This window comes from Eucalyptus grandis, chromosome 4 (genome assembly GCF_016545825.1).
Source record: "Eucalyptus grandis isolate ANBG69807.140 chromosome 4, ASM1654582v1, whole genome shotgun sequence".
Taxonomy (NCBI): Eukaryota; Viridiplantae; Streptophyta; class Magnoliopsida; order Myrtales; family Myrtaceae; genus Eucalyptus; species Eucalyptus grandis.
This window is the reverse complement of record NC_052615.1, coordinates 19,124,367-19,140,510: the sequence shown is the minus strand read 5'-3', so window position 1 is coordinate 19,140,510 and position 16,144 is coordinate 19,124,367. Positions and strand designations below refer to the sequence as shown.

Here is a 16,144-nt window from a genome sequence, read left to right as displayed (position 1 = left end):
GAATATCTCAAAGGATTGACAGCTTTTCAGAACCAACTCTGTTAAATTTTGAAGTTGAAGGCTGTTGAGTATTCTTCTTGCACTTGAGACCGTGGGAGCTCTAGACTTCACAAATCTTCTAATTTGGATGAGAGTGACACAGTTGAATTGAAGTGGTCAAGGCTTAAATTTAACAGAGGTGGAGGAAGTTGCACAAGTTTTCGCAGGTCCAACCTTGACAAATGAAGATTCTTTAACCAAGGAAGCCTACTTAGTAGGAGCAGGGACATTGAGAAGATTCAAGCTCAGCTCATTCAGTCTGGATAACCTCCCAGTCCACCCTACTAACTGGCGAATTTTGCTTCCTTCTCTCCAACTAGAACCATTAGATAGGTCGAACTGAACCAAGCTAGTCAAATTCGAGAGAACTAGGACTACCTGCAATGTTATAGACAACACTAGTAGATTGTTTAAACTTGCGAAAAGTGTCAGCAGATCCTGAATCTTATTGCATACTTTTAACTCAGGTGTTTGCAGGTAAGGAAGCATACTATCTATCGCTAGAACTTCACTGATGCAAGGGCACGACAAGTATAAGATTCTCAAAAAAGGGCAAAACTTTCGATTCTGGAGAAGTTGACCTTTCAAATTTTGAGTCATGACTTCGAGCATTTCCATTGCAATAGGCAACTGCCATGCATCGTTTGAAGATGAATTTGATTCAAATTACTCGGCCGAAAACTACATCGTATGTAACAATTTCAATTTCCATATGGAATCTTGTAGTTTCTTTACTCAACAACACCACCCTAAAGTCAAGCACCGAAGATTCACAAGGTCTTTGATTTCTTTAGGCGAATCTTCAAGATGATGGCAACCATTGATATTCAAGTGTTGTGAAAATATGGTTTCGAATTGGGTAAAAGAATGAAGATGGATATTCAGAGTATTCAAGTTGGACTTTGAGGCGTGATATCACTTTCTTTAAGGATTTATTTGTTCCATAACGTTGCTAATGGTCACGGACAAAAATCCTCTAGGATACAACAAAGTCTCGAATGAGAATACTAGATAGCAATTCTAGTATTTCTTCAGGGTCTCTCTAGGAAACAATTGAAAGAATAGCTGTAGTTTTTTTCAAATAGAAAGCTCGAAAAGATGAAAAATTATCACTCTCGTTTTTCCAAAAAATAACGAGTATATATATAAAATAGTCTTGCAACTCTTCATGAAAATTGCCAAAAATGAACAAACACGTCATTTAGAAAAATTGTTTGGACAAACAAATGCGACTCTTCGAAGAAGTCGAAAACCGAACAATTGCAACCCTTCGGGAAAAGTTGCAAACTGAATAAGTAATTTTCCAAAAGTTGTATAAAAAAAACACAAATAAAAATTAGGAATAATAGTTCTTTTTTAAATAGAATTTCAATTTTCATTTTATATTTCATTTATGAAAATTCTCAAATTAAAAAAGCAACCTTTGAATTGATTAAAAATTAAAAATATAAAAAAATAACAAATGGATTAGTGCTAATTAAACCGCAGCATGCAGGCGTGCTAAGTGGGCCAAATAATCATGCAATTATTTGCGCACCCGCATGTGAATATGGTTGGGTCTAACCTCACCCAATCATTCCTTTAACTAGAAAAAGGAAATCTCACATTTTTAAATTGGCCCACTCCCTCCCACTTTTCTTATGTGGGACAAGGAAAAAACACTTAGTTTGTTTTGACAAACAAACCTCCGACATCAAGTTGGTCTGATACTTTGATTCCCAATAGAGCTGTCTATTTTTCTCAAATTGGGACAATGTTAGAAAATAAGCCTCTAAATTTGAGCATCCAAAGGAGCCGCAGGTTCCGATTAAGTGAGAACAATGTAAAAGAAAAAAGAACTTTCCCTTTTACTGCCGTTTGTAAAAAAAATGAACGCCACTATTCATCAGATGAGTGATCACAAACTAGTTAGATAGAATAGAGAAAAGCATGACACACCTTGATTAAGCTCTCTAGTTTTGAATCATCTATGAAGCTACTGTCTGAAAATCGAAGAAAGACCACATTATTTTAAGTGCACAGGGGTTCCAAAGCCCGAGCTTAAAAGGAAAGACGAATTAAAAGAACCGAATGCGTTCTAGGCAAAAAAGACAGGCCGCAAATACAGTATGGACAAGAGGGCCTTTATTCCTGGCCAAAGGTGACATCTTCTGGGTTTGCTTTGCTAGACGCCATTGGCATTGATCACTCGAATGGACAAGTACGCCCTCCATTGCATTTCGAGTGTTCCTGTACAGTCTAGCTCTGCTTTTGGCCAACTTCGTTCTGACTCGATGGCGAGCGTCCTCTGACTTCTTTGAGACGGGCCTCTCCTGTTCCGCTGTCAAATAATCGGCCAGCTTCCCATCTTTACCCACAAATAACATCACAATCTGCTGAAGCTCTGGCGTTGGAAAGACGCTCTCCCCCGCCTTCTCCTCTGCTTAAGTTCCTGTTTGAAGTGGCTTTTAATCAGTGGGGAAAAAACAGGGGAGGAGGCAATGCAGCAAACTGCTGAAGCTCAGGCATTGGAACCACACTCTGCCCAGGTTTCTCCTCGGTTCAAATTCCTGTTCAAAGTGGCTTTCCTGTTCCTGTTCGAAGTGGCTTTCCTGTTCCTCTTCGGAGTGGCTTTCCTGTTCCTGTTTCCGTTCCTGCTCCTGTTTGAAGTGGCTTTTAATCAAACTGTAAAATCTTAAATAAGTATTTGAGGTGCTTTTGGAACACACCTCCTACTTGGCCAACCCTAACCACATGCAAATTCAAGAAACACTCATTTCAGTCAGGGACAAAAGTCACTTGATTAGTGGATAGGTGGACCACATAAACTATGTTCTTGTAACGTCTATGTTAGCTAAATTGTTTTGAGTTCTGCACTGAGTATCCAATTCTTTTAATGTTCTATCTTTCGGTTGAAATCACAAATCGCCATACTCATTTCATAATGAATAGTATTAAGTAAGAAATGGACAATAAAGTGGAGTATACTTTGTAAAACCTGCGCTAAACTAAATAGTCCACTCTATATATAATGATAAGAGCATTTAATAAGAAACTCCGAGCTATTCTTTTTTTTTCCCTAGACATTGAAATTTTTTCAATCATTTGTGATAAAAACTGACCTTGTCCCATAGATTTGTGCAAATATAGAAATTTCTAATATACAAAATAGGAGAGAAAACGGAAAATGGAAAACAGGAAAAGAAAAAAAAAAGGGAGGAGAAAAAACACGAGCGCAGAACAAAACAAACCTGTGTTGAATGGGTTTAAAATAAATGAGACCAGATCTCATTTATTTTGTTTTTCGATTTCGCATAATTATTATAAATCTGCTTGAAAGGTTGAATTCATGTTTGGGCATGGCCGCGTCAAGACCAAAGATAAAAGAGAGAGAGAATGGTCTAGACTCACCTTATCACGCTTGTAAGACTGGAAGGGGCCCACAAATCGTTTCTCAAACCCACATAATTTTTTGCAATGGTCGATGTGTAAGTGGCAATCATCTGGCAATTTGGTGGTTGACAGGTCAATCAACCTTTCCAAAGATTCGCAATCCCAAACCGTTAACTCCTTCAAACACTCTAGCTGGTCGAGGCCCTCGACAACCTGTAGGCCACTGCACTCGAAGAATGATAAATACCGAAGGTTCTTTAAGTTTGGTAAACCACGAAGACTTCGCAGCGAAGGACAACTGAAAACACTGAAGACTTCCCACGATGCCGAGCTACCAACAACGTGAATCTCGAATATCTCGTTGTTATCTCGCAGCTTGAAACGTCGCAGCTGATTTAAGGCTCTCGTTGAAATGATTAGTCTCCCTTCACAACTAATCATCTCATTAGCGGTCTCATTGTTATCATGCCCCGCTTCCCCCATGCAAACTAGCCTTTTGAAGGACCTACAATCATAAATAGACAAATGCTCTAGTGATTCGGACGCCCAAGAAAATTGGATCTCAATTAGCTTTCCGCAACAACCCACCTCAACATCTTTTAGCTTTCTCATGCTTGATAGCCTGATGCTCTCAAGGGCTTCACACTGCGCCACGTGCAACTCCCTTAGATATGGAACTTGAGACCCATCAATTTGAATTTCTTGCATTGGCGACTCGCAAAGGCAGAAAAAAGACAAATTTCTCAAGTTTGACAAAGTTGAATTGGAAGTATCAAGGTACAGCTTTTCCAAAGACAAGGGAAGTTGCGGTCAGATTTGCAAGTCCAATCTAGACATATAAAATACATTAAGTTGAGGTAGGGAACCTAGCTCCGCAGGAGCATGGACACTGTTAAGTCTTAAGCTCAGTCTTTTTAGTTTGGATAACTTTCCAATCCACCACAATTCACCGGTACAAAGTTTGCCTTCTCTTGCTCCACGTAGTTCCAACTCAATCAAATTAGTCAAATTTGAGAGATCGGGGACCACCCACAATGATGTAGATGACACTTCTAGATGGGTTAAACTTATTGGGAGCACAGGCAACTTTTGAATCTTATCACAATGCTTCAACTTCAAACTTTGTAGGCAAGGAAGCATGCTAATGGTCTTTGGAACTTCACCAACATTAGTACCCGATAATTTTAGGATTCTTAGAGTGGGCAATCTTCCGATTCCCAAAGGAATTTGACCTTTTAAATAAGGATCATCCACTTCAAGCACTTCCAGATTCTGAAGTACTCCAATATCTCTAGGTAACTCCCATGGTGCACCTAATGCCTCATTGGGTTTTGTAAAATACACCTCACATAATGATTTCAACTTCCATATGGAATGTGGTAAATTACGCACTGCGCAATACTTTATAGTGAAATGCTTCAAATTCACTAGGTCACCAATTTCTTTGGGCAAATATTCCATACTTTCGCAATACAAAATCCTCAGGTCAATCAGACACTTTAACTTTCCAATAGAGCCATCAATTTTCCGCAAATTGGAACAACTGCAGAAAACGAGCCTCTCTAAATTAGGGCATCCGGAGAAGTCCAGTGTTCCGTTTATTTTAGCACAATTTACAAGAGAAAGAACTTTCAATTTTCTTGCCATCTGTCAAAATTAATGCAACATTCAATGTATGAACAATCATATATTACTTTCAAATAAATAGACTAGAATACATACCTGGATTAAGTCCTGTAATCTCGAGTCATCTAAGTAAAGGTTGCTTGAAAGTTCAAGAATGACCATGTTCCTTAGGTACAAATTAGTCCATTCATTTTTTCCCGAAGGAAATTTCCAAGACAACCATCTCAATTTAGTAAGATGATTTTCAAAGTTGCCAACAAAGATTCCTCCACTTAACTTGAGGAGCCTTAGATGTTCAAACCTACCTATCTCTTCACTTTGAACAATGACGTTAGGGGAATCTCGTGGATCTATATCAAGATATAGTGCTTGAACATTCTTTTTTATCTGCATACAAGAACGGGAAATGAGTCATATTGGTACTCTATTTCATAAAAGGAAAAGTATTATAAAGGAAATAATAATAATAATAATAATAATAATAATAATAATAATAATAATAATAATAATAATAATAATAATAATAATAATAATAATAATAATTATAATAAAAACAAGAAGAAGATAGAGCATCCTAAGTCTGTGAAGAGGTATTATTGTCAGAAACTATCAGTTCCTCTAGAATTGCTTTACCTCTCTTGTCTGTATTGCATCAAGGGCCTCCTTATTAGTCCATATTCGACTACGCTCTCTGGGATTCAATGGATTTTCCTTGCGAACAATAGTCCTACCAAGATCTCTGAGTTGATCGTGCATCCAAAACACATTGTTCTCCAAAATCTTTACCAAAGACAAGCTAATGAGTTTCTCAACTCCAGAGTGTGGGAAAAAGTCACAATCTTCCCACATGTAAATTGCATCTGTCTTATCCCGACCGATGAAAAGCATGCAATATCAAGGAAAATTTGTTTTTGCTTGAAACTTAAGGCATCATTACTGATCTTTAACTTTTCATAGACATTCTTGAAATCTCCTTTTCTCAACTGGTCCAATGTCTCTTTCCATTGTTCTATCATCTTTTTGCGGCAAAGGAATGAGCCAATTACTTCAAGAGTCAAAGGAAGTCTCCCGGTAGCTAATACAATTTCCCTTGAAAGATCATTATAATCATTTGGAGAAGAGACACTGCCAAATGCATGCCTACTGAAAAGCTCAAGCGCTCTATCGATGTTCATCACCTCCATTTCATAATCTAAAATTTGATACTTTGGGGTGTTAATATCCTTATTTCTAGTTGTTATCAATATTCTAGATCCTGGATACAAATTTCTCTCTCCAACTAATGTCTCTACTTGTTCTCTATTCTCAACATCATCAAGTACAATGAGGACTTTCTTATTGCAAAGTATGTCTCCAGGCCTCTCCATTCCATAAGCAATTTCATCAATGGCCATTATTCCTGCACGATGGCCGATTTCAGAAAGTAACTTTTTTTGCAACTCAACTAAGCCATTAGTTCTTGATGACTTCTCTCGGACATCTTCAAGGAAACAACAACACTTTCCAAAATGAGAAGAGACTTGGTTGAAGACAATTTTGGCGATTGTCGTTTTACCAATACCGCCCATATCATGAATTTTAATGAGTCGCATACCGCTGGAGTCGATGTCTAACAATTTACTTACTGCCGCTACTTGATCTTTAACTTCAACTAAATGTTCAGTCACCAATCTATGTTTTGTCTTCAGCTTTTTCACGACCTCCTCAACTACCAATTTGATGAGCTCGCCATGGCTGCCACAATGGAAAATCATTTTTACTGGGAGAAAATGCGAAATCGCGTTTACCTAGCTAGAAGTTATCTTATTTAAGCACCGAATAAAAAACATAACATTCGGACAGATAATGGGACCTTAAAGATCTCGAAATGATCTTCTAAGAGTCCATATTGGACATTAACATTACTTCAAAACACACAGCTTATGCACTTGCAACGCGTGCACCATGTCAAAACCCGAAATTTGATTTGATTTAAACACGAGATTTTAACAATCTTGGGACTATTTTAATAACTTCATGCAAAATAGATATATTTATGAATTTGAAATTGACATTTTGTGATTGATGTTCAAGCAACGACTATAGAAATTGAACACCGTGTATTCAAGAGGAGAAATGTTTTCTGTATTGCAAGATTAAATGATCAGATAGCAATGAGCATGACATTTCAGTAGCCCATTCTTTTTTTTTCTGCCACTGCCCATAATCAAATATTAATATAGCTATGTAGCTATTAGTATGATTATTCGCCCATTTGATGAGATGACCTTGTTAATCAATTTCACATTTTTCTTTTTTTGACAATTGTAGTATAGGTTCCTCGTTTAGTATTACTATAATGAAAGTCCCTAATAGTACTGAAATTTATACCTCTATGATTCGAGCGATAACGAAAATTGGGGAGACAAGCATCTTGAAAGCAATATGCTTACCCCATACACTTCTTCGCTTCCCACCCCTTGATCGCATCAACATGCATTAGAGCCTTTCTCCACTCATTTACTTCCTCATCGCTCAACTTCTTCTCATGCTTCAAATTGAGTATGGCATCTTCATACAACAGAGTTTTCAGCTTAACATCATTAGGTTCCACATCGAGGAAAATAGGTAGGATCTCTTTATTGCCTCCCGAGCCGGAGGTGTTTGCCACGATCTGCACAAGCTCACGAAGGCACCATTGGCTTGAAGCGTAGTTCCGAGAGAGTATGAGTATATAGATCTTGGTGTTATCGATTGCTTGCCGAAGCGATCCATCGATCCTTTCACCGACACGGAGCTCTTCGTTGTCTCGGAAGACACAAATTCCAGCATCGATCAAGCTATGATAGAGGTGGTTGGTAAATCTAGCGCCGAAGTCCGGTCCTCTAAAGCTTAGGAACACCTGATACTCGCTTCCCAACAACCTTCCTTCATCTGAGCTCGCCATAGTAGTAAGTTTGCTCAGCTTAAACAGATCTCTTTGTGTGCCAATGTTCTTAACAAAGAAAGAGGCACGGTGTGAAGAAATAATGGAGTAGATATATGAAAACTAATCAAATGCTATGGGTGGATGAGAAATGGTTGAAGTAGGAAGTCGTAATTTTTAAAAGAAGAAAGAAGACCATAAAAACAAATGCTATTGGTCTATGAGAAATTTGAAAAAAAAAAAAAAAAAAACAAAAAAACAAAAAAACAAAAAAAGAAGGCACCAAAGAGGTGACAAAACGTAGTTAGCAAACTTGCATACGGTTGCTGGGCCCCATATGCATAAGCCATGGGTAGATATTTACAATATATTTTATATATGACATTGCTGGCTTGTTCAAACGAGCATGTAGTTATAGGCTAAGAAGCACCGACACTTTTCGAAGGCCTTCGTGTCGTGTTTGACACTCTGTCATGTGTCCAACACGCTCCGACACGTTCCAACATGCAGTCAACGAGTGTCGGCAAATCCGACACGTGGTTGACTCTTCCCGACACACTCCGACACACGAGTCCGAAATTCCGGCACGCGATTCCGATATGCACGGGGTCAATTATAAAAAAATTCAATACTTGAGGGGTCAAAATATAAATATATGAAAAAATAATGAAAATAACAAAAATAAAGGGGAAATAATAAAATTCTCACTCTCAAGTTTCTCACTTATAAGTTTTGACATTCCCGTGAGTAACGATGGAACGCTCCTCTTCTCACTAGTGTCGCTCCGCCGCTTTTGTAGACTTAAAGTTGTGATTTTTTTTTTTTTTTTTGGCTTCTTTCCACCTCTTGCAGGCGTTGCCTGTGAGTTATCTCTTTTGGTCTATGTCATTAGCTTGTGAGTTACCTCTTACATTTTCCATGGCGAATTTAGTTATTTCCTTTTCTTTTGGTCGTACTTCAAGAGTTCTTGTCCGAGATTTTCATTTTCTCGAACCTTGTTTTGCAGAGGAACTCCAAGCCAGCCTATATCATGAACTCGAACTCTATCTGGGACTATAAGAAATCTAACTAATTTCCGACAAGTGTAAGAAAACATGACATATTCCTTCAAATTTACTCTTTTGTGTTTGCAATTTTTGAATTTCTTATTCAATATTTGTTAAATTAAAACAATGAATGATATTAACAAATGTTGAATTAATATTTTTAGTATAGATTAATTCTATGCTCTTTTTATTATTTATTTTTTCATATATATATTTAATATATAATGTGTCGGATCGTGTCGAAATTCTCTATTTTTTTTAGAAATAATGTGTTAGCATGTCGTGTCGTGTTATGTGTCGCATGTCCATGTTGCTGCTACATAGGTTGCATAGGTTGCAAGCCCCATTTGAATTCTCTCTCTCTCTACCCCTTTCATTGTGCAACGGGTAGAAAGGACGGTGGTGATTATGCCATGCGATGCACCGAAGCCAAGGAATCGGACTTTCTTAATTTTTCCATGTATTATTACTTCTTTGTTTTCATTTCTCTTATGCATAGATGATTTTTATAATTTTTGTATTACTCTCTCTCTCTTTCTCTCTTGTAGCTCCTTAATTTTTCCATGTACTATTACTTCTTTGTGTTTATTTCTTTTCTACACAGATAATTTTTTATATTACTCTCTCTTAGGGGTGAGCATGATCCGAGTTGAGCCGGTCCACACCCTAACCCTAGGACTAATCCGCACAGTATTAGTCCTCAATTGTTGGGACTGAGGACCGACCCTATTGAGCTTGGGACCGAGGACCGGACTGACCAATGGGCTCGGTCCGTTTTCAAGGTTAATCTAGGACCAACTGATAATTTTTTATTTCATTTTTATACTCTTTAAAAAAGTAATTGAGAACAGGACTGACCAATGAGTTTGGTCCAGTTTCAAGGTCAACCCAAGACTAATTAATAATTTTTTATTTCATTTTTTGTATTCCTTGAAAGGGCAACCGAGGACCGTACCAACCCAATGGGTTCGATGATGAGCAAGGTCAGCTAAGAAAGGCAAGCGGTGAGGGTCAAGTGAGGTGAGCGTCGAACAGAATGAACATCGAATGTCAAGCGGGGAGTAATAAGCCAAGTGGGAATCGAGCAACAAGCGACTTGAGCAACGAGTGGCAAGAGTGAGCCAAAGCAAGCGAGACGAGTGTCGAGTGTCGAGCAGAGAAGTTTTTTTTTTTTTTTTTTTTCGATTTTAGCAAATTGAAGACTAAGATGATAAATAAGACATAAGAGAACAAATACTAGATGATGATGTCATAAGGTGCATTTTTGGATGCCGTGAGGATTCATCACAAAAACATTTTCCTCATTCGTAAATTATGACTATTGACGCTATAAAAGACATTAAAAACTTAAGTTATTAAAAAATAATATAAAATTACTTGAACTTTTTACTAAAGAGTTATTTAATGTTATTGACGTCGTTTATTATAAGGTTTTCTCTATATAAAAAAATTATAAATGATATTTTATATATAGTCAAGATTGGTCCAGATTAGACTAACCGGAACTCTTAGGATCGAGGACCGATCCGTACAATACTGGTCCAGAAATTCTAGAACCAAGGACTAACTCAATCTCCCTGGGAATTGGACTAGGATTGGCAGGGTTGGGCTGGTCCAGGGTCTGTTCAGGGTTGACCTTGGACCAATGCTCACCCCTACTCTCTCTCTCCCCCTCTCCTTAAGGAGTTTACAATTGTTCGTTGATCTTCGCACACTTGATGGACCATGAACGGTCTCAGTTCAACCATGTCATTTCACAGAAATATGCTTCATCGACAGGGGAAACAATAGTTGACATCGGTACAACACTTTCTCTGCTTTATACCTTCAATCCCATCATCTTACACCTTCTTCCTCTCCTTCGTACAATACTTCTTCCTGTTGTCCGGCCTCCATTTCTTGAACCACCCTTGCCCCGCGTTCTCGTGCTAACTTGCTTCTTGAACCAAGGTCCCTGATCTGATTTCGGAGGTCCTTGCGTAGCTTCTGAAGGTTTAGCTCTGTTCACTTGTGCCAATGTAATATGTTGAACGTATTATTGAAATTTCCACTATAGGAAAATAGCAAAACAAATCTTAGGAATCCCTTTTTTCACCGTAGTTTGACACCTAAATTTTCATCAAAAAGAAGATCTCTTCGCAGTTCATGAACATGAGGGATTGAATCTGTCAATGACATCACAATTTAACCCTAAATGAAAATATCAATGCCGCATGGTCTTGCAATCTCTTTCTTTACCGGGTTCATCTACATTTAAAAATTAGGGACGTTCTTATTTAAAAGTAGCATGCCGCATCGGGCATCTAACTTGGAAAAGATATGCGACTTTAAGTGAAAGACACAAGGAAAGGGGATGGGGGATATGGTCAACTCAAAGGAATGGAGGACTGGCGAGATCAAGAGAGGAAGGAGTTGAACGGGGATTCTCGTGGATTGGTAAGTAAAGGCAGAGGAAAAATCCAAATTTGAAAAATCCGAGAGATAGACGCAGGAGAGATTCATTTTCTTATCGTATTTTCATTCTTGAGTATCTAGATTTATTTCTTTACATAACGTCCTTCGTTAAAGAAAAAAAATTACTTAGATACATATATAGGCATTTTCTCCTATTTTGTGTTAGGATATGTGGCGGTTCTAATCTTACTTAATTCATAATAAATAAGAAACCAAATTACAGGTTCTAGAATTTGGGAGAGATGGCTTTTGTTGTCTTCGAAAATCAAAGGCGATTTTCAGAATTGGAAAATCCACGTTCTCGCCTTTGGCAATTTTTATTTTTATTTTTTGTTTTCTTTCTAGTGTATAAGGACTTAGGCACGATGTATAGAACTCATGTTAATATCAGCACATGTAATCCTCATCCATTTTCCATTTGCCCTATTTCTAAGAGGCCTAATGGCCTTATTCTTAACAAGGGCTTCCCGTATTAAAGTAACACCCAAGTTCCTTGCCGAAAATTCAATTGATAAAACGAACTTACTGCTTGTGAAGATCAATGTTACTCATGTAAACCATCCTTGCATTGCATCCATACTTGCCTTTATAATTTTCCACTAATGCAATCCCCGTCAACTTCGCCTCCAATCGACCATTCACAAGTGACGTGATTATTATTATTATTTAGCATTATTAGGTTAAAGCCAAATCACTATGATTCTGAGTGTGTCGTCCACCAACAAAATGTCAATTAGGTGGAAAGTAATTGCTCCAAAGTAATTTGAAGGTAAGTATTAGTACATATATATAGCCCGAAACACTATTTTACAAGCAGTGGACCTGCACAAGCGATGGTCGGCTCATAAAAAGGCCTCCGTAACTTTTTCTCTTTAGGATGACTTGAAATTTTATTTACGTGGTCTTTGTCCGTCTCCAAATTTTGACTGGATTCTCTCGGTCTCTCTTTTGTTCTTGGATTTCAGCAATTCTGAATCTGAAAAAGTTATTTATGATAAAATAAAGATTGAAAACTGAGCTGTCGGGGACAATCTAACTTGACATTATCGAAGAGAAGGCCTCCTCCACAAGCTGACAATCAACTTTAGAATTTTTTTTTTCTCTTTTTAAATTCGGAAATACGGACGTAGAGACAATTTAATTTTAGAATTTGAACTACGAATTTAGCAAATGTCCACCTTCCTCGTGGAGAGCTGCGATCTCCAAAGCTAAATGACGTGAATTTCGACAACATACTCATGCAACCCATTTAGGTTTTCAATTAACCAGTATAACTTTTTGTGGTTCAATCTCGAAACGTTATGTTGATCCCACAAATTCCAGACGCTTCATTTTTCTTAGAATTAAATATTAAAATATTATTTTGCGTTGCTTGATAATGAACTTAAATACTCTTTATATTGATGCAATCTATCTTCATTATTAAGTTTAAACCTTTGGATTAAACTTTCTTTCAATAAATAGTGATTAATCATTAATAGAGTCAATCAATCAAACACTTAAAGAAATACATGATTTCGAATAGTGCTTCCAACATTAAATACTTTCATATATATTACGAATTAAATTGAACATTTATCAACTATTTAGAATTTACATTGAACAAATTAAAAATTCTTGAACAACATTACATATTGGATCAAAATTCATAAATCATTTATGTCATTTCCCAACCAAACTTTAATAGATTATACGTTTACCTGATTCCATATATTATTACTTTTCTATTTTGATTGCTGTTTTACACAATTTTTTTTATTTCTCTCTCTCTCCCCCCCCCCACCGGGCGTCCATTCAGATTACTTTTCAATTTTCATTGCTATTTTATCTATAGTTATTTTGTTATTTGTTTGTTCTCTCTTTCTCAAACGAGTGTTTTTTATTACATTTTGAAGAAAACTCGATAATTTTACAAACGATTTGATAAATAATAAATTGTCCCATTATGTATGATTAAAAAGAGAAATTGTCAGTTTCCTTCTTCTTATTATTATTATTATTATTATTTTTTATGATTCTCTTGAAAATTACAAAAGTATCCTTTACTTAATAACACTCAAACAAAGAATCCACAAAATCATGTTTAATCATATTTGATTTACGTACGTGTCAAGAACATATGTTGTCTTAACACGCGTGACACACTAGTATCTTAACACGTGTGGCACGCGTTACATTCTATTAATTAAGATGAAATGAGTGTATTATAAATAAGTGATCTGTGGCTCCTTGAGGAACTTATAATGGTTCTTCTCGTTGATCTTTGCACAATTGATGGAACCATGAATTGTCTCAATTCTACTACTTTACGACGACAAATGTTCGTCAATTCTTTTTCAACAAATATGTAAGAACAACATAAAAACAAATTTGTATTCTCGAGTAATGATTAGTTACGTGGTCTAACTGTTTGCTTTTTATTTTGCTTTGGATGCCACTGAGCATGTGTTAATATTTTGGTATTCTTCTCACGCTAAAACCGATCTGTACGGCCACGTTCTTCATCGTGTGGTGGAGATTACCTCGACATGTGCGAACTAAGTTTTTGCCCACATCCGAATGGATTATTAAGTCCAAGTGAAAGTTGGATTGTCTCTTGTTATCCAGAAAAAAAATGTATGAATATAGCTCCTCATGCTGAGATGAAAATGAGAACTTAATGGGGTTACTAATGTTATAACTGCAGGAGTTGCTATCAGTAACGCTGTGCCTGGACCTCTCTCTTTGTCATTCATTAACGGAGTAGTAATAGGAAAATCAATCAAATGCCATGGGCCTCTGAGAAATTAGTTAAAGCAGATAGTCGTAACATATCACGACGAAGACCATAAAGTCAGATGCTATTGGTGGTGAGTAACGGGACTTCTAAAGCTCACGAAGACCTGCAACTCATTTTCCCGGTAACTTCCTGCGTCTCAGCTAGCCATAGTCGCTTTAATTGATATTTCTCTCTTCCCCTGGTAATGCTGAAGAAGATGCTTTTGGGCGTAATACAAGAATATCAAAGATCCAACACCGTGTGTGAAAATATATATCAAACTACAGAGATTCAAATTAATCGAGTAGTGTCAAGGAAACGCCATTGCCCGTGCCGGGCAATGACCGTAATATGGGGCATTTTGTCGACCAACTCTATTTTTTTGGTCGGCCATGTAATAATTTGCTCGTTCCCATCACCAACTCTATATATATATATATATTTTAAGGAAACTTTTATGTTCTGGTCCAGTTTGATTTTCCTTTGTGTTTGAATCATGACACCTACTTTTCCTCTAATCTTTGAGAAGTAAAAATAAGAATTAAAAACAATTTATATTTGGACGATTTGAGCTAATGTTTCTCTCTGCTTCTTCACTTATGAGCATCATCAAGTTGCAAATTACATGTGCTCATGTTCGCATCCAACATCGCAAGTATGAAAGGCCGGATCGCTTTTTCACAAGTACAGATATAGCTAGAAAGAGGGATAAGCAAGTGTAAGGACTCTGTCAGAAGACCAGGGAGATTATCAAGAGGAAGAAGCTTTTCTGTGTATTCAGTATATTTTGTGTTCTGTACAATCTGTATTTAATTACAGTGCAAGGAATTAATAAAGGAAAGCAAGAAATTGATAAAGGAAAAAAGATATTCCTCTATCTTTCTAATCCTAAATTAAACATAATTTCCTATTTATCGATAATTGAGTATGATCTCAGAAATCATATCTTCCAACACTCCCCCTCAAGCTGGTGGCTTGTAGATGTCCAAGACATCAAGCTTGCTTAGAAGATATGTATGTTGTCTTTGATAGAGTGGCTTAATAAATATGTCTGCTAGTTGCTCTGAAGTCCTGATGCCCTTTGTTTCGATCACTCCTTCTTGGATTTTCTCTCGAGTAAAATGACAATCAACTTCTATGTGTTTTGTCCTCTCATGCAATACAGGATTAGCTGCGAGTTTGAGTGCCGAGTCATTGTCACAAAAGAGTGTAGTTGGTCCTTCAACTCGTGCTCCGAGGTCTTGAAGTAAGCCTCTTAGCCAAACTATTTCACAGACAGTCTTGGCCATAGATCTATACTTTGCTTCAGCTGAAGATAGAGATACAGTAGATTGCTTCTTCGTCTTCCATGAGAGTAATGATTCCCCAAATTTGATGCAGAATCCAGTAATGGATCTTCTACTCATAGGACATGTGGCATAATCTGCATCGCAATAAGCCGTCATCTTCATGTTGCATTTCCGAGAAAGGAGTATCCCCAATCCTGGACATGTATTCAAATATCTCACAATTTTCAAGGCTGCATTCATGTGAGATTGCTTCGGACTATGCATAAACTGGCTGAGGGTCTGCACTGCATAGCAAATATCTGGCCTAGTCATAGTGAGATATATGAGTTTCCCCACAAGTCTCTGGTATCCCAATGGATCTTTTAACAATGGATCATCAGAAGAGGAAGATGTGCCGGTATCATATTCGACAAATGTCAATTTGGCATTTTGTTCAATGGAAATAATGGTTGGTCTACAACCTGATAATCCTGCTTCTGATATGATTTCCATTATGAATTTCCTCTGACTGATAGAGATTCCCTGATCTGAACGAGCTATCTCAATTCCAAGAAAATACTTAGGTGGCCCTAAATCTTTGATATGAAAGGTGGAATGCAGATACTCTTTAAGCTTCTTTACAGCAAAATTATCATTTCCCATGATAAGTATGTCA

General features: G+C 37.2%; 1 protein-coding gene across 1 annotated transcript; it reads right to left on the bottom strand.

The window, feature by feature from the left end:
- Positions 1–246: 246 nt before the first annotated feature.
- On the bottom strand, positions 247–7,963 carry LOC108959216 (disease resistance protein RML1A-like). The gene is made up of 7 exons (XM_039310778.1): positions 7,470–7,963; positions 6,632–6,771; positions 6,084–6,517; positions 5,671–5,817; positions 5,343–5,424; positions 3,430–4,112; positions 247–417 (listed from the first exon to the last, which is right to left on the bottom strand). Exons 1-7 carry the CDS (start codon positions 7,961–7,963, stop codon positions 247–249), a joined length of 2,151 nt encoding a protein of 716 aa, XP_039166712.1.
- Positions 7,964–16,144: the final 8,181 nt, after the last annotated feature.